General features: G+C 35.1%; 1 protein-coding gene across 1 annotated transcript; it reads right to left on the reverse strand.

The window, feature by feature from the left end:
* Nucleotides 1-14,711: 14,711 nt before the first annotated feature.
* LOC128674314 (uncharacterized) lies at nt 14,712-18,260 on the reverse strand. Its single transcript, XM_053752802.1, has 5 exons — nt 18,105-18,260; nt 17,300-17,394; nt 16,602-16,775; nt 15,713-15,866; nt 14,712-14,981 (listed from the first exon to the last, which is right to left on the reverse strand). Exons 1-5 carry the CDS (start codon nt 18,112-18,114, stop codon nt 14,863-14,865), a joined length of 552 nt encoding a protein of 183 aa, XP_053608777.1. The 5' UTR covers nt 18,115-18,260; the 3' UTR covers nt 14,712-14,862.
* Nucleotides 18,261-19,830: the final 1,570 nt, after the last annotated feature.

Below are 19,830 nucleotides of genomic sequence, written 5' to 3' on the forward strand. Positions count from 1 at the left end.
GTGTGAAGTGGAGAAGGTAATGGCAAACCACTCCATTATTAATGCCAAGAAAGTTGTTATGTGTTTAATTCCACGTAATGACCACGACCCTCAGCCATGAGGAATACGACTATGAAGAAGATGATGTTTGAAATTGAAATGGTATACAGATCGGGTAGAAATTTCACGGCTCTTTTGTGTTCCATGCACAGCATAAAGGGTAAGGCGATTTGTTCCATTCCCAGCGGAACGGAGTCACAGGGCGCGCAAATTTGTAGTAATAACAATATTTGTATTATTTCCTTGTAATTACTTAAAACATTAGAATGTTATTTGATTTTGAATTAAGAGAGTTATCTATGTCAAAAATGATCTCACTAATATTATGAAGGCGGAAGTTTATGGGTATGTTTGTTCCTTCTTCACGCTTAAACGGCTGGGCCAATTTTTATGAAATTTGGTATTCGTACTTACTTACGTAAGTACTTTTTATCATGTTAGTACACAATTCCCGATTTGTTCAAAAAATCTGATAGTCAATAGCGCAATAGCGTAGATGGCGCTACTGTGCATAAATCTGTGGCCCGGAGCTTCGCTCCCGTAGGAATTTTGGGATAAAAAGTACCCTAAGTTTTATTCCAGGTCATATTCTAACCATGTACCAAATTTCATAATAATCCGTCCAGTAGTCTATCGGACGGATTGTTATGAAATAATAGATTTTGCGTAAAAGCTAACAAACATACACACATACATTCTCACAAACTTTCGCATAATTTGTTATATTAGTATTCGCAAGATAACAGTGTTCATACTAATATAAATGTTGCCACGGTTTTCACGGGAGAGTGGGAAATTTATCGAGGGCTATCCACGTGAGCTAGTGCTAAATATTGATTAATTAATGTTAAATATTAATACATATTACATAGTATAACACAAAATCTGTCTGTCCCTATTTATGTTTAGATATTCATAACTACGCAACGGATTTATATAGATATAGTGATTCAAAACGAAGATTTACGTGTATATTTCATTGTGGTTTAACCCGAGCAAAGCCAGGATGGGCTGCTAGTTGATCAATTGAGTATAATATTAAGTGATATGTTTTATTTTTATTTTATCAATAGCTTGTTAAACCGCACATTCTCCCCAAATAGTTCCCGCCATGAGCAGGCCACATCCTGCCGCGGGTCACTGACCCCGGCTTAGGGGTGCTTCGTGTCAAAATGTCAATATTGATTGTTGCAGCCCTAGTGCTGAGATGCAAGTCTCTTTACTTGCACGTTAAGTGATACGTCCGGAAATTGTTAGTCATTTTTTCATTTATCTAAAAATATAAGTTTTAATGTTCCGTTTAGTTTTGCTTAATATGGGTACCTATGCACACTATATGTATCAGAGATGGAATAAAGTTTTGGCTTTTGGTAAAACGCTAGTTTTTGCCCGTGGCTTCGCTTACGTGGAAATGATTTTCCTCGTTGATTTGCATCATGCGGCCGAAAGTAGGTAGGAACATATTTCTAAGTCGAATACCTACGTATTATTCGGTTTAGAATTATCATAGACACACATCTTATTTTGTCTCTAATGTATGTTATTTGAGACAAAATAAAATTGATTAACAAACAGCTGTCGCCTGCAACTCCGTCCGCGGTAGCCAATTTTTGACCTCAGGTCATTTCAATTTTCATTAAAATCGGCCCAGCAGCGGTGTAATCGTGAAAGCGTAACAAACAGAAAGACAATCTTTCATATTCCCTTCGATCTTATCCCAGCAATCGTACAAAATAGGTTAAATAGATAAATGAACTGTTTACTACGCCATAAACAAGGAGTCATAAGTTATAACAAGAATAATAAGTGATAATAAAAGAAAGAAGTAGTACATAATATGGGGCTGGTTTCTCGTATGCGTTTCAGTGACTACGTATTTGAATTGACTTATATATATTTAAATTGAGGCAATTATTTTTAATACTGCAACAAATGTTAAATAGAATATTTATTTGTATCTCCTTATGACAAATCGATCGAATGCTATGTTTATCTTAATTTTGTTTACGAATAACAAAGTATGTAAATAAAAAAAATAAAAATAAAATAAAATATGTTTATTGGGTATCTATGAATTACAATGGTTGTGCATGTTGCTGGAGCCTCCTTTTAAGCAAAAATATGTAGGTGACTACTAAACAAACAACGGTAAGCATAATTTGATATTTAACTTAATTTATTTTTTTCCTTATGATCTGCGAATAGGTTGGCTGGGAAAACTCCCAAATTAACAGGGTTCAGTATATTTTTCCTTAAATCTGCGAAATCTGTTTTCTTTCGCGATTTATTTATTTCCTTTTAATTTTAATTACGAGCTTCCACTGGAACGTGATCCGCCATCCCGCCGCTGTACAAATTATTTCTTTTTAAATTTAACGCAAATGAAAATAAATTTTATATGATGCTCAGACCTCAGAGAAACAAAGATGGCATTGTCTACAGTCAGTATTCATAGGCAATTATGTTATGCAACGAAATAAATCGTTACGGATTAGGGTTCTTGCCCCCTATTGCGAGAACCAGACAAAGTAGTGACATGTCAAAAATTTACAATAATACAATATGTGTCATTAAACATAATTTTCTACTTTTCATCTTGAGTTAATTTAATTTACAAGCGATCAAACTTGGAAGAGTCAATTTTCTTGTCGATGATGTCGTCATAAGATTAGGTGAGTCCAAAAAACTGAATTGTTTTTGTTATATTTTGGGAAATACTTAAATGATAAAGTGACTTTTTTCACTAGTGATTCTACCAAATCAAAATTTAGTTTGGATGCCTATTATATAAATTGCATGTTGCATATGTTTCCTAAAATTCCATTCACACGATTGAAAAAGAAAAAATATTTTTCCTCTTTTTGATTCATGAAATGTACCTAAAACCAAAATAAAAATTATACTGAATGAACCAGATGACTCTGTTGTTTATTTCGGTGTTCAGGATACACTTTGGGCTTTCAAACTGTTCCTTTGTTTTTTTAATAGCATAATAAGCAAAAGGGCATGCGGGTTACCTGATGGCAAGCAAACGCCGCATCCCATGGACATCAACCACCTGATACGGGTCACCGAAGTATTGCCGACTTTTTGAGAAAGCGATATTCTTGATGGCCTGAATTGTTTATTAACATCTAGAAATACTTACACTAAAAACATAGTTTATTTCAGTTTTGTAATGTAAATATATGATAAGTAAAGGTCACAATCCACCAATCTCATTACAGAAGCCCCAAGTGCGTGGGCGCGGGGTACATTCAACAAAATTGATGCCTTACACCTACTACATTGATTGATTGCTACATGCTGAAAATATACTGACGTCTATCATAAACTTTTCCAAAATAAAGTGTAACATTCGCAAAGACGATTCAAAATTTCCATGTATGTAAACTCAATTTCGAAAAACGTGACGTATGGCGAGTTTAGATTTCCTAATCTAGACCGCCATATGTTCACTCCACAATGCATCACTTCTTGATAGATATGACAGCAGCAGTCAATATCTACATTTCCAAAGAGGGTTAACGTTGGTCGTAAAACCACAACTGAGTCTTCAAAATTTTAAGATTCAATTAAAAGTGAGCACCAGGTTTCAGGACGACATAGCCAAGAATGATACATAACCTAAAACTCGCGTCAATAAGAAAGAAGATTCCCATGGGAACGAAGTCTTGCTACTCGGTTAGTATTATAATACAGTGATGGAAAGCTACATCATAAAGCTGGAAAGTTGCGGCATTTCTATACAAATGTTAGCGAGGTACAAAGGCACACACACACATACCACTCGCACGAGCAATTATGCGCAATACTCCGCCGTGATGGATGATTTGTTGCATGTAGCCTTTACCAACTGATTATGAGGACGCGTTCATTTAGCTTCATCAGAGTTGATATTTAGATAATCTTATACTTCTTTTTCGTGGTTATTGATACAATAAAATCACGTCTTTAAATCTGAAGAGGTCCTTCTTTTCTTAAAGTCGCAATCCTCTTGGTTAAGAATAATACATACAAACACACACTGTTTTAGCACTATTAATGCAGTGGTTTGGCAATGTTTTTATTTAATACATGTCCCCGGCATGTAACATGTCAGTGTATCTAGTTATTTTCCCCAAATATAAATAGGATGATATTTTGCCAGGAATATTTTGCTGAAACTCTTTTATGAATATTTCGAAAAACATTATGTAGGTACAATTTAATTTTAGAAAAAAAAATTAGAAATAAAGATAATAAAAGATCACACAGATAATAAAGGATCAAGTTTTATTACATTAAGTGCCAACGTTAAAATTAACGAAAATTCCATTTGGTTCAAAATTAGAAACGATCCGGTTCACTCCTCAAATTGTTCCGACAAACACTCGCCTCCGTCACTCATAGCTGTTGATTTATTAACAAAAACCACATCGGGAACAATACGCTACCGCTTCACCTTCTATTGCCCTCGGAATGTAGTCTAAACTTTTGTTACAGTACTATAAACGCATCATCTACTAATCTCATGTCGATTAAACTAATTTTAATCTTATCGTATTCAAATTAGGTTCCAAATTCGAATAAGAGTTATTTTATTTTTTTAACGCGCGCGCAAATGTAACTTCGTCTTCATTTCCTTTCAAACCAGTATGTCGTTGATCTTTAGTATCGACTTTATTGTCAATTGATAAAGTTTAAATTCATTCGTTTTAGAGGTCAATTTATGGTGATAAAGATTCAGCTTCGAGGTGGCCAGTGATGATGTGACTCACGTCACTATCGTGTTGCATTCTTCACTGGGTCGTATCCGTTTGGTGCTTTTTTTTTACTACGGGCTCCTGTTGACGCGTCTAATGGATCATTCATTGCTTAGAGCGTTGATCTCATTATTATACATTGCACGGATTCCTTGATCTTTCTTTAGCTATATAGTTTTTGGGAGTTACTAAACCGCCTTACGGTCTCGCGTGGTTTATTTACATAAAGAGAAGGTAGCTCCTTTATCAGTTTCGGGTTGGAAATTCCAGCCTATACAATAACACAGTCGAAAGCTTCAATCTCATCACACACATATCACAAAATTATTATTACTATTACATATTACTTTCATGCGAGACAACTTGACAAAATCCTCCTAATGAGTTTATGATAATAGTAGAATCATTAAAACCATAAAATATAGATTCACAAGAACAGCAATGGCACGGAGTAGATATTTTATATAACTACAAAACAATCCTTTAATGTTTCCTACGTGCGTTGGCTGTCGGCTCAAATGAACTTATCACTAAAATTGCGGATATTTCATGAATATTACTGTTAGTGGGATACATTAGTTTGTTACGTTGGATGCCATATTAGAAATAAAATTGAGTTATAAAGTGTGGCAGAAATAATTAAAGTTTATAAAAATAAATGATCTTTATTGGTAAAGTTTTGGAAAATATCCTCCTCAGGAAAAACTGACGTAGCATTTATTATACAATGTATTTTTAGTATTTCAAGAAATAAATGGAAAACCCAGGTCCGATGGATACACACACAGAAAACCGCAGACAAATATTTGGCCGTGTCGGAAATTGTATCCAGGAGCTCCAAACTGGCGTGGTTTAGTAACCGCTACGGCGGCGCCGCCAGAGAGGTCGTCGAGAAATATACATGTACATTAGTACACTGTCTGTGTATTAACACAGACAGACATACCTATTTATTTTAAATAAACAGTTCCGTTAGCATAATTAATTAGTGCCAGTACAACACTCCGAGCAAATCATAGTTAACAGGTGGCATTCGGGCTTAAATGCTTTTAAAACAACCTATTACCTATCACAATTCAACTTTGTTATAATCAAACTGTAAATTTTGCCACCCAAATATCAACTTTATCAGTCACCCAACAAGCCTCATTTCCGAATGAGATTTCGACCCCAGTAATATAGGCAGCAGCCCTATTGTTGCTTACGCAAAGATGTAATCTCTTATTTTATTATTACCTCAGTGGAAAGGGACTGAGTATACGACCCTTGTTTTTCCATTTTGAACCTTGTAACCTAAGATGAAAGTTTAAATTGCAATGAACTAAACAAGTTTTAAAGTATTTTGAGATAGTGTTGTGTATGGAATCAGCGTACGTGTGATGATCATGTTATTTTATAATAATATGATTACTTATCGATTAAATACGTATGTATATATTGGCGACCTCGGTGGCGCAGTGGTAAAGTGCTCGCCTCTGAACCGAGAGGTCCCGGGTTCGATCCCCGGTCGGGTCATGATGGAAAATGATCTTTTTCTGATTGATTCGGGTCTTGGATGTTTATCTATATATGTATTTGTTATAAAATATAGTATCGTTGAGTTAGTATCCCGTAACACAAGTCTCGAACTTACTTCGGGGCTAGCTCAATCTGTGTGATTTGTCCTAATATATTTATATTTATTTATATTTATATTTATATTTATATATATATATATATATATATATATATATATATATATATATATATATATATATATATATATATATATATATATATATATATATATATATATATATATATATATATATATATATATATATCTAGATATATATCTAGATCTAGATATAGATCCTAAACTTTCTAAGTTAAACTGATTAGTTATATTAAAGAGACAATGAGTCTTCAATGTTGGTTGAGGGAATGACATGTTGGTGGAAAACATAGAATGTTCTCCTCCCGCGCAGATTGTAAAAGACAATCAAGAGAAAGTGTTATAAGCTTGAGATGCTCATCAAAGGTATCATACATAAGTATTAAATACAAGAATCCTTTTTGTTATACCTATAATTCCTTACACTGAAAAAAAAAAGTTTTTTATAAGACAATTATTTTTATGAATGTAAACCTTCGTTATATTAAATAATATCCCAATATGTATGGAACTATAAGTATAACAATGTGACTCCTTTTTGTTTCCAAAGAAAATCTTTATCAGCCCCTTAAGTGCCTAACATGTGGTAAAGCAGGGCCATAAAAATATACTCAAGGGGTTGAGCTTAACGAACTGTTTGGAGACGGATTCGTCCCCAAATCATCCCCAACACGTAATCTCTTGCCCCGTTGATTTTCAATGGATTGGAAGCCTACCTTACGTCCTTTGCTGTAAAGGTATACCCTTAAATCCTATAGATATGTTCAAACAAGGAAAACCATTATTTCTAGATAAGATGCTCACAGATTTCAAACGAATTTTCAAAGCATCCAAACCATTATCAAAACCTTTTTTGCTTATGCAAGTTACCTATCTCTATTACTGTAGCATATCGATAAAATATCCAACATCACTACTATTTTACAAAAATCTAAATGTTACTTTTTGAGATACAACTAGCTACGGCGTAGGGCCCAAAGTTTTCTCCATACAAATCTCGTCAAATGATCTAAGTATTTAGGATTTTTTCCTAATCTAAGGAAGGACCTAAGTGAGACGAACTATGGAACCATAAGCTTACGATATCCATATCCATACTGACTGATCGAAATTGATCTATTAGTCATTCCGTATCGACAAGAAGAAGAAGAAACAAAAATGTATATAATACATATATAAAAAAATATAAAGTATAAGTTGCTATACATAGATTATTTTTAAATAAACTTTTCAAGACGTTTTAATATTTTTATTATCAATCCCGTGATCCAATCATCAAAACAACATTGATACAGCGTTACAACGACTTGCCGGCGAATTCTTCGTAGGTTCGTAAAATTAAATTCATTACAAGGGGTCGGAGGGGAGGGAAATATTTAATGAATCGTAGCCAACACTGCGGCACGGACTTGTACCGCCATCTTTTAGGAAGTTTCAGAACCAAAATGAAGAACGTTTATGACGCGCGAAATGGCTTTTCTAACCTAACTTTCTAAGTAGGTAGGTTACCAACTACCAACCTAATAACCTGATAAATTTATGATATTCGCCCGATATTAATTTGTTTCAAAACAACACTTGTGTAAATTGTCTGGTTATTAGACCTAATTTAGGTTGCAACCTATAATTCTCTAATCTAAACTTTAAGTACATATTTTATAATAAGTAAATTATTATTTATCGAACAAAATTGAAGAATAGTTGGCGAAGTTATCAACGATCTAAAAATACGAATATAAATACCTAGTTAAATCAACTCAAAAGGACAAACTCATTTTTTAAAAGTCTTTTAAGAAGACGCCTGTAGCTATATCCTTTATGACAGAACATGTTTCTTAAAAGAGACTGATTGCCAACCAAAAAAAAACATATATTTGAAATATCTTTTCAAAGAAAGCAAAAAGTCGTTAATATGTATGTGATCATATGATCATAGGTAGTCTCTTTTATTTGTCTACTAGCTTTTGCCCGCGGCTTCGCACGCATGCATTTCATTTCTTAAAAGGAATCGAAGTAAAAAATTCAGTTATTCTTTTATTTCGTATTCTAAGACTGGTAAAATTTATTTATTACTATAATTCAAATTCGTGTTTCTTGTCATCTTTAAATCAATTTGACGTTTCCCGCTACGATTTTTACTAACTACAAATTGAAATCAAAAATTTAATGTGTCTCACTTCAAAAATGACGAAGTTTCATACAAACTGGCAACCCCTATTTCACCCCCTTAGGGATTATTTCACCCCTTAGGGATGGAATTTCGAAATAGCTTTTCTTAGCAGATATCTCCTAGTCACAATCTACCTTCCTGCCAAATTTCATCTTCATAGGCTCAGTAGTTCTCGAGATTTCGTGATACATGAGTGAGTGTTTTCGCTTTTGTGGGGGTACTATCAAGATGTCATATTTTTGTATTGTTATCACTTTTGGAAATGTTATTGTTGCCTATCAGCTGCCAATGCCAAGGCTCCTCTCATCTAAGTGTTTTCCCGGTTTCCCCCTCAGCCGTTGAGCGTCGTAGCAAGGCTATGTGTCCCTTAGTCGCCTCGACAATATCCACGAGAGAATGTGGAGTGATAAAATCCAGAAACAAATAAATAACAAGGTACCCTATTTACGAGTACTTATTCAACGTTTATTTGATTTAATTTTTTTGGAACATATTAAATATTTTAACTAATATTATTAATGCTAAAGTGAGCATGTTTGTTTATTTATTTGTTTGTAACCTCTTTATGCTGTAGGTATGTATATGATCAACTAATCTTCTTAAAAAATTGCTTACATGTAGTTTATAGAACGCAAAAGGACTTTGATACCTGTCATCCCGGAAATTATCTGTGGAGACACCGGTGGATCCGCGGCCAAAAGTTAATGTGAATATTTTCATTTCTTAACAATTTACATCCTGGTACAAACAAATAGATTTCCTGAAATCTAGAAATTTCGAGCACAATGTCGACAGAGAGTGTAGACGCCATCTTGCGGATTAATTATTGATAAAGAGCCCGGAGATTAGAACATAAAAGTTTGTGAATCAGGGAGGATGCTCTTTTTACAACACCATTGTTTAATAATGCGAGTGGAATTGAGGTTATAATCAGAAGTATCTGGGAATATAGGTAAAAACTGTACGTATTACTATAGTTCCACAGTGCTTTTCATCTTGTACAGATATTTATAGTTCAATATTATATTTATTTTTAATAATATATATTTTTTTTATAAAACCCACTCAATTGAGCATCTGTCATGTCACGGAAGCTGGTACTGGCACGGTACATGTATTAAGAAACGTGTTTTAAGTGACTAATTAGAAGAATATTTATTATGCCCGCGCATTTTGACAAGCTATTTCGGGCGAAATAAACTACGACAAAATACCTAAATTATCAAATTGCCTCGATTGCCGACATTATGAATATTGTCGTGTAGCTGGGTATTTTATGATAATAAAGAAGTATTACCTAACAGACAGACTCCTGTTACGGCTCTGGCATGTACACCTATAAGTCCTTAGCTCGTCAGTTGCATTGTTCGCTTTGTAACAGGACCTTCAAAACAATATTTGGATGTACAGGTGTAAGCAGATATAACTTATGTAAATCCAAATATTACGTAACTAGACTGAACAAGCTTTGCCGTTGATGGACACGTCAAAAAGGACATCATCATGGTAGGTGCGTAGTGCGTAAGTCGTTTATTTTACTGCTTACACTATTAGAGCCAGGCCCATTGCTGCAATGCGTACCGCTCCGTTGTGCTCCGTTGTTTTCCATAGGTTTGAACACTATCTTGAGACGACGGACGTCAAATCTGCATAATGTGTTATACGTCAACGTCAGTACCTAATTACTTTGTACAGTTAAAAAATCAGTAAATCATCTTGTAGGTAAATCTAGTTGTAACGACTAAAAGTAAAACATTAAAGCAAAAAGAAAATTCATACGCGAATTTATGCAAATCTATATGGAAATGTATTCATATTCGCTTTTATAGTCATCTCTGTACGAGTAGCTGAAATTTCACGACTTGCCTTCAGGATTCTTTTAAGCCTTCAGGATTCTGCATGCCATGGATTTTCCGTCTTCATCTTTATGTACCTAAGATTTGATGTATTGTTATTGATATACTGCGTGCCGGGGCTTTGCTCACGTGGAGAAATTGAAGACCAAAAGTGTTATCTCGAATTATATCCTATAGACGATGAGTTGAGATGAAAAAATCCACTATTGGAAACATACCAACATTAAGTAATTTAAAATTAATAAAACTACTTACATCACTAAACAAAGTTTATAGTTGTTCAGTCCAAAGTCTGTTTAGCGTAAATGTTAAATGCTCTCAATAACAAGCAGTAAGCCAGTGATCATTCTTTTGACGTTTACAGGGAGCAACACTCAAACCTCCCCCCTCTTCTCGATGCCACGTCCTCCCCTCCCTGGGGGGTGAAGAGAAAACGGCTCGGGCGTTATTGTCCGAATCATCAGTCAATTTCACAAGTTTCTTACAAAATTTATAGGAAAACATATTATTATTATCGTGTTAGTATAAATTTGATTTATTTAACACTAGCTTTTGCCCGCGGCTTCGTCCTCGTGAATTTCATGACTCCTGATTTTCACACAAACTTTTACCCCCATTATAGTCATTTGGGTGTTGATTTTTGAAAAAAAAAACGGCCTATATTTGAACGGAGTCTAGAACTGCATACATACCAGTTTAGCCGTGAAAACGGAATTGACAGACTTTTGCATTATTCTATTTTTTATTTATTATTATGAAATTACGCTTACAGTGTTTGTATTAGTGATGGGTTGAGGTAAATTGTGAGGATATGTGGGTAATATGCAGTATAAAACAAAGTCGCTTCCCGCTGTCTGTCCAAGTGTAGTTTCAAAGATATAAGCGTACATAGCGCTTAGATCTTTGAAACTACTATATAATTTATTATGGTTTTACCCGAGCGAAACTGGAACGTACCGCTAGTTGATAAAAAAGTTTAAGCATACCTTAAGCTAAAGTATGTTTTGTTAGGTACCTACTATTTTTTTATATTACCAAGCAAGCAAATTGTTGCCATTGGGCAACAAAACAATGACATCACGCGGACTCCTCTCTCTCTTATCTCCGCTTGTTCCTGGTTGCGTTCGGGGCAGTGACGCCGCGAAGTCAGAAGTAAGCGTAAAAAATAACCTGAGATTTATGACCGTCGTCTACCTGACGGCAACTCATCTTGGGAATGCTAATGTTGCCTATCAGCTTCCTAGGCCATAGGTATTTAGCTGCCTATTCTTGGACAATAAAATAAAATTTAAAAAAAAACATTTCTATCCTTTCTGTGACTAATAAAGTTATTTCCCAACTTAAAATTAAAGGTAAATGACCTTTAAATTTACCTTTAATTTTTAATTACTTACACAAAACCCAATAGTATGGCTTTCAGTAATTCTGACTAACAATATCGTGGTAATCGATCAGCGATGGCGTTCAAACGGTTTGCTTTGATGTTGACTCAGGTTGAGTTGATTCTTTGACTAATATTTATTACTAGAGTAATAAAGGTAGATACTGTTCTTGGATGAGTTTAATGCCAGCTCCTCACTGAGGTCGGACAGTTTGCCAAACTTTGGCGGATTGTTCATTGAGTCTAATTTTTCATTGCGATAAATAAAAGCACTCATACTAACTATGCATTCGCGTCGGCATGTGTCTAAGTTCGGCGACAGTGTGCAGCTGGCTTCATATCTACAAATACCTATACTGGATAGGTACCTATGGAACTCCATCTGCTAAGATAAACTTTTTGGCTTCATTTAAAATCATCACAAGGAAAGTTTTTCGAAATATAAGATTACTAGTTATCACGAAAAACCGCTTCAGCGAAAATTTTCAGGGATGAATTTCGATGAGATTTGGGACTAAATAACATACGTATTTGGTTTTATCGCGAAATAAGGTCCGTACCTCTCTTCCTTCCGTTCATCGTCATCGAGTTTCATTCGCAGCCATGTTGCCTCAAAGCCGAATTTTGACGATCGGTCTTGAGTTTACGACCGACGTGCCTTTTTTGCCTAACGTGCCATCTTCTTTGGGTATTAGCCACGGGTGATATCGTGGTATAAAAGGTGGATTATGAGAATGAAATATAATATGAATAATATAACCTCATTCGATCATTCGAAAAGTTGGTTGGTTGGGAATGAAAAGTAGTTGGCCAGTTTAGTTGGTCGGAGTAGAAATCCTGAAATTTTATGTACCTACAACTGCATATGTCAAATATATGTCTGTCTATCAGATCTAAGTACCTATATTCCATCGCGAAGTTCCCCATCTACATTCATAGCACAAAATACACCCCGCGTCATACCAAATGAAGTTGCAATAATTTACCCCCGGTCACCGGATACGTAGCTCGGACTTGTCGGCCGACCGGTCGTCGGATCAGTTGTACGTTTTGGGGGCTTACCATCATCTCTTAATGCGATCCAGTTCAGGACCTAAACTGATCTGTATCGCTAATTCGTAGTAGGTAGGTAGGTATTCATAGGTAGTCACCAAAACAATACGCCAATTCGATTTCATTCACTCATTTGGCATACAATTCCGTACCATGATGTGCATTGAGAACGTAAACTGGATCGCTTGAACGAAAATTGGCGATTCAAAAAAAGTTACTGTTTCAGATAGGTTTCCACGAAAGAAATCCAACAGACGTGGCGCTACTGTCGCTGAAAACACTGATGTGGTCTATCGTTTTGTAATAGTTGATGGTAAGCCCCCTGCTAGTAAAGACGTAGTCCTTACTACAAGTTGTCCTACTTGAGCGACGGAACTCTGCACGAAGCGTCCGTACGTGCATATTCACCGGGACTATGAGCCATGCCCGTGCCCCATTGCTCAGTCGTGCTCCGTCATTTTGACATCTGTCGACAGACAACGCAGAAATTGTATGAAGTTTAACATACGTCAACGCATGTCAATGTCAAAACCAATAGAAAATAAAGGAGCCTGACCATAGATGACGGAGCTACAAAGTACCTACTACGTCGTCGCAACTGAGCGCCACTGAACCAATAGGGCCCTATAAGCATTACGTCGCGCAGCTTTGCGCCGCTTGTCGTTCATCTAGGACTTTTATTACTCAAGATTTTCGCATTTGTTGCCATATTAAAGGATTATATTTTTATTATTAAAATTCATGCAAACCATTTACTTAATTACATTATATTAGTACTATTACGTTAATAATTGCCAATGGATTTCGAACTTAAGAATTTGCATTAAACCACAATTAAAAGCAAAAGTAAGGTTCTCTACTTTCGTCTCTTCTTTTATTTTTTTTAAACGTATTCTTTCTTCTCCCTTTTGTATTGTACCATGATAGCAAATGGATCAAATTCGTATGGACCTATTTAAGCTCTCGAGAGGATATTTAGATGAACCACGCACTCAGTCGCGCTCCGTCATTTAACGAACAGACATCGCAGAAATTGTATAAAGTTTCAAGTTCACATCAGTGTCAAAACCTAATAGAAAACGGAGCACGACGGACTTACAACACGGTGCGTCGTCGCAACGGAGCGCAACAGAACAATGGGGCATGGCTCATACACTTTTCGCAGTCCGTAGCGCCATCTAGCGTAAAGTTGGGCAAAGTAAAATTACGAAGGACCGTCGACTAGAGGTGACGTCGAGCACAGTGTCACCAGCTCGTTGTCGTAACTAGTGTAAAGAAACGTCGACAGATGGCATAATAACAATAGTGAAAAGATTTTTTATTTAAAACTTAGAACCTTCATAAGAGGCATGCCCCATTGCTCAGTAGTGCTCCGTTGCGACGACACACCACGTTATAGCTCCGTTGTTTTCTATAGGTTTTAATACTGACGTATGTTGACGCACGTCGAAACTTCCTAAATTTCTGCGTTGTCTGTCGACGGACGTCAAAACGAAGGAGCGCGACTGAGCAATGGGGTATAGCTCTAATATTTAAATTTCTCAAAATACTTTGGTAAATAACTTTAAAATACACTAAGCCCTAAACACAACTCTTGGAGAAATAAAAGACCCTACATACCTACGAGTATTAATGCCAAATTAGACCCTTGGGATGTATATTTTATTTACCTACCTTGTATAAATTCAATACACAGTTAACAAAACATTTATCTACGTTTCCATAGATATATCGAATTCACCCCCATTAACCACCCTTGCATAGAGTTACATACAGGTTAACTTGACATGCGGTTGACCAATAAAGTTTAAAGTGAAAAAAATATTTTATAATGAAATCTCTTTTACAACAATCTTTTTTTTTCAAATCACAGATGATGATACTTCATCGATAATTCTTGGTGTATTGTGTATAGCCAATAATTGGTACCTATTGAAGTTTTCATATTCTCCGGGTTGTTCGTATTAAGTGGAGTACCAGTTGTCTTTGCTCATGATGGTCACCAGGCGATCGTATTCACCCTTCTCTTCTTGCAACTGTTTGTAATAGCTGCCCACTAATATCAACATGTAGAAACGGACCACTGAAATCATAAATAAAAACGATTTAGTGTGAGTAGGACTCTGGAAGGGTAAAAGGGAAAAGCGTCCGCTTTTTATATTTATTTAATAATTGATGTCCAAATTACAACAGGATAAATATAAAACTTACAATTGGAAACTTAAGTACAAATGTCTATATATTATTATTATTATTATGTTAGTATGTACAGTATTATTACGTTGATATGGTTTTCAGATTTATTCCTATACATTTCCTATACATTTGGTTAAGTTGGTCAGGTTTTGGTTGCCTTATATCGCATCCCGTCCCATTATCATGAGGAAATTCAAGCAATTCTTGGAACACCTTCGATAATAATACTTCTCAAGTCAATGATCTACCTAAATCTAGAAAATACTCATAATACAAATGAAGAATTTAAGCGTTTACTTTTCAATCTATCGCCGTAACAGAGATATTATGCACTTATTTCACAGAAAAAGACGTCATTACTAGCTCTCTATGACTTTTGTATATCTACAGCCTGCATCCTTCTCATCCAGCGTTCAGGTTCAGCTTTGTCTGTCTATGGGCAGATTGCAACGTGAGTAGATGCTTGTTTATTTGTTAATAACTTTATTGTACTAAAAATAATTACCTAAATACATTAAAAAATACAAGAAGTACCTATATATACATTAAAAGTAATACAAGAAAAATGTATGTACAACGGCGAACTATTATGCAAAGATTGTAATTACTTGTACTCACACAAGATTAAGAACTGAAGCATGTAGATCAACAGAGGGGTGTCTTGGAACCGATCGATGACGTTCATAGTGCTCCACAATACGAAAAGAAGAAGTGCTACAATTAGTTGTATGGACACCCACACCAGCCAGGGTCGTATTAAACCAGCGTGCTCCTGAAAAACACAAGAAAGACAAATATAAATATATTAGGACAAATCACACAGATTGAGCTAGCCCCAAAGTAAGTTGGAGACTTGTGTTATGGGATACTAACTCAACGATACTATATTTTATAACAAATACGTATATAGATAAACATCCAAGACCCAGACCAATCAGAAAAAGATCATTTTCCATTATGACTCGACCGGGGATCGAACCCGGGACCTCTCGGATCAGAAGCAAGCACTTTACCACTGCGCCACCACGCCACCGAGGTCGACAATAACATAACATATCTGGAATTCGTAAAAAACCTTACGAGGAAGGAAAAAAAATATATGGAAAGATAAATTTTAACAGCATAAAATAATTATATGTACAACAAAAATATTAGTATGATCATAGCACAAGAGAAGACCTAAACAAATATGATCAAATGTTAGCTGAAAAAAATCCAGATCGATTTCAAAATAAAAGCAATTATTCAATAAAGAGGTGCACACCCGTGGGGGACACAGTAACCAGCTTCGAAAATTAATTGAAATTAAATAACACCGATCTAAATCGTAATGCTGGTTCCACACTATCGGCAAACAGTTCGTCAAACAATGCGGTACCGACGTACATTGCTGCATTTTCCTTGCGATTAGATGCTCGCATATAAATAAGCATATTTATTTTATATCGCGTCGGCATTACTTCGACGATAGTGTGACGCCGGCATAATACTCCTTGTAAATACTGACCTTGAGAGTTCCTACTGCCATGACGGTACTGAGAATGAGGGTGATGGCATGGGTGACCACAGCACCTACCATCACCACCACAGCAACTAAGGTCCAGAAGTCATTGAGGTTTAAACTGTCTCCGTTCTCACTCACGAAGACTATACATTGGGCTATCGATAGGAGGGAGTATAGCTGGAAACATTTGAGAGAGCATGAATGCGGACCCTGGACTCCGACGATGGGCGTAGCCACGGCAGGGCAGGGTGGGGCGCTTGCAGGGTAAGGCCCCGTGTATAGTTGCTAGTTACATATTATCTTAGATTGCTACCCCACTGAGCCCATGGCTGACTACGCCCATTGCTCCGACGATTAACGACTGAGGAAGGATCTTGGAAAACGCTCAGAGGAGGGAAAAAGAGAGACTTAATGATTTATCATGTTTGAGAGAGTTTGGAAATGACGTTGATGGTCTTATGAGCGGGTGCAATTGTACAAAAAGAAGGTCTTTTGCCCAGCAGTAGGACACTCAATACCGACAATGAAAAGTTCACTGTACTGGTGGGGGCATGAGTGAAGATAATATATAACTTTACTTTGTTTAAAATCAATATCATGAATATTAATAAAAGGGTAATATTTGAAGTTACAGTAGTTTGTTATATTAATATTTTCACATTAACTTCACTCTAGGTGGACCAAAGGGATAAAATACTCACAATTATTATTATGGCTGATAGTATTGCACCTAGTTTTAAAGAAAAACATCCAAAACTCTTTTGTCTCGGGAGATTTTCTAAGGAAAATGGAAATTCTGGAATAAAATTACACAAAACAAATTCAAACAGGTAAATACACTAACTTTATTGGTTCATACATTTTATATATGTATCTATTCTAATGATAAAACTTTTTATTTCATCATAACAAAAAAATATATTTCCACATTATGAACATAATTTTGTTGTCTGGAAGAAATCATTTGTACGTCAATACGTCGTATAGAACAATATCAATATATTTTTGATTTGATATTTAACATATACCTACTTTAGTTATCAGATAAACGGCACACGGAAAAAACACAAAATGACTAATGCGTTTTCATAAATGACAGAATATAGGATTAAAACATTACCCTTTATCCCAAGTTTCGTGTTTCGGGCAATCATTTATTAGATAACTATGAAAATAGTAAATCTTTTTTTTTTAATTATAAGAAGGAATAAAATAATTCCTTACGAATCCCTTAGGGTAAGCTGGGTGTTGTTTGCATGTTTCAAACATGTTTCGAGTATTTGAATGTAAAGTATAAGATGAAATACATACAAGAAAAGATTTACAACAGACATTACATCTATTAAATTAAATACAGATACTTTTCACTACTAAACATAAATTATTGTTTTGTTAAACAGTAATAGTATCAAAAATATCTGATGCAACAATGTGTTATGCAAATTATCGATTTTGACTACATAAAATCTTAACCAAACCATTGTCATAAAAGTAAAAACAACTCACTCGAATACATTGTTTTATACTGCTTATTACTCTTCACCCAAACAAAGGCTATCACGAAACCACATTAAAACACTCAGGACATTCCAAGCCGACTGGACGGGTATCGTGTGAGCCGTAATCACGTAGAGATAACGTCCGTTATCGACCAAATAGTATCAAAATTAAGCATGGCTGATAATTTTGTAGGCGATAATCAGTCGGATATGCGAGGCTTTATAATGGAAATATCTCTTTTTGAAACACAATTACGGTTACTTGTCTTCAGTGTGTCGAAAATCCGGATTGATGAGTATATTAATATACGTTTGCCACATCCGTGTCTATACTAAATTTATACGGAGATCAAATTGGTAAAAAGCCATAGATGTATTAAAAAAGCTTGTGCTTCATTCATCATATTCCTCATTGCTGAGGGTCGTGGTCATTACGTGGAATTAAACACACAACAACTTTCTTGGCATTAGTAATGGAGTGGTTTTGGCCATTGCCTTCTTCATTTCACACACAAGTTAATAATCAACCAGTGTATAAAAAACTACTATACATGAGTCAGATTGGTATACAATCTCATTTGTAGGATTCGTCAGTAGGATTCGAACCTGGGACCTTTCGACCCTTAGGCGGGCGTCTTAACCATTACACCACCACCATTTCTTAAAAACAGCCTAGAAATACTTTATTTGCTAAAACCCTCTTATTTCATAACTTTATTTTTCACAAATGATGTTAGAATCAGGACACAGTAAATGCATATGAATATAAACTAAATTATATACTAATGTTATACGGAAATATAAAAATAGTATCTGAAAACTTGTACATTTTACCATCCGATTACAAATCGTGATAATATGTACTCGAAAAGATAAATGAACTGATATAACGATTAGTTCGGACTGCAAAATTAGAGATAATGACTGACGATAATAAAAATAAATTATATTACAAGGTGCTAAAAATCAGAAAGCATAATACAGGTCAGGACTTTAAAAGAAAAATAAAAAATATTTCAACACAATTATATTTAAATAAATGGACATATAAAACGTAGTAGGTACATAAGTTTTGAAAAAAAAAAACAATCAGTTCAATTGACCAGACAATAAAAAAATCTATTCTAAAGAGGTACTGTCTAAAATGACTATGACACTAACATCTATCTGAAACAATTAAAACATCATCGTATATCATTCGTATGTAATGGTAATGTTTTAGCAAAAGCTAGTGTGACTCATAATATCTCAAATAACAAATTCATTCAAAATGCAACCAAACAAAAATATCGCAATTTAGATCCTATAATGTAATAACAGTGAAAGAATTACAAAAATAAACAATTTCTCAAAATAAAGTTCACAAAGTATCTACAAATCACATTTCATACTTTCTCACGGTGAGTTGCACCAATCAATTTTGACGTTGACTTTGACCTGCGCGCCGCTGATATTTAGATAAAATAGCGTACCTACTTAGCGTTTTTCTGCGCGAGTTTGAAGTTAACTGATGCAACCCACTCTTAAAGACCCATTACTAATTGATATATTATTATGACGAATCACATATGTGTATGATGACGACATCATCGGCAAGAAATAGACTTTCCCATACAGTTTAATCTGTAATTAAACGTTTTAGTCCCGAATTACATTATATCATCAATAAAATATAATGTCACTCATATATTTAACAATTTAATACCTCATCCGGTCTCATCTTACATTAGATT

Source organism: Plodia interpunctella, chromosome 12 (assembly GCF_027563975.2).
Source record: "Plodia interpunctella isolate USDA-ARS_2022_Savannah chromosome 12, ilPloInte3.2, whole genome shotgun sequence".
In the NCBI taxonomy this organism is placed as follows: Eukaryota; Metazoa; Arthropoda; class Insecta; order Lepidoptera; family Pyralidae; genus Plodia; species Plodia interpunctella.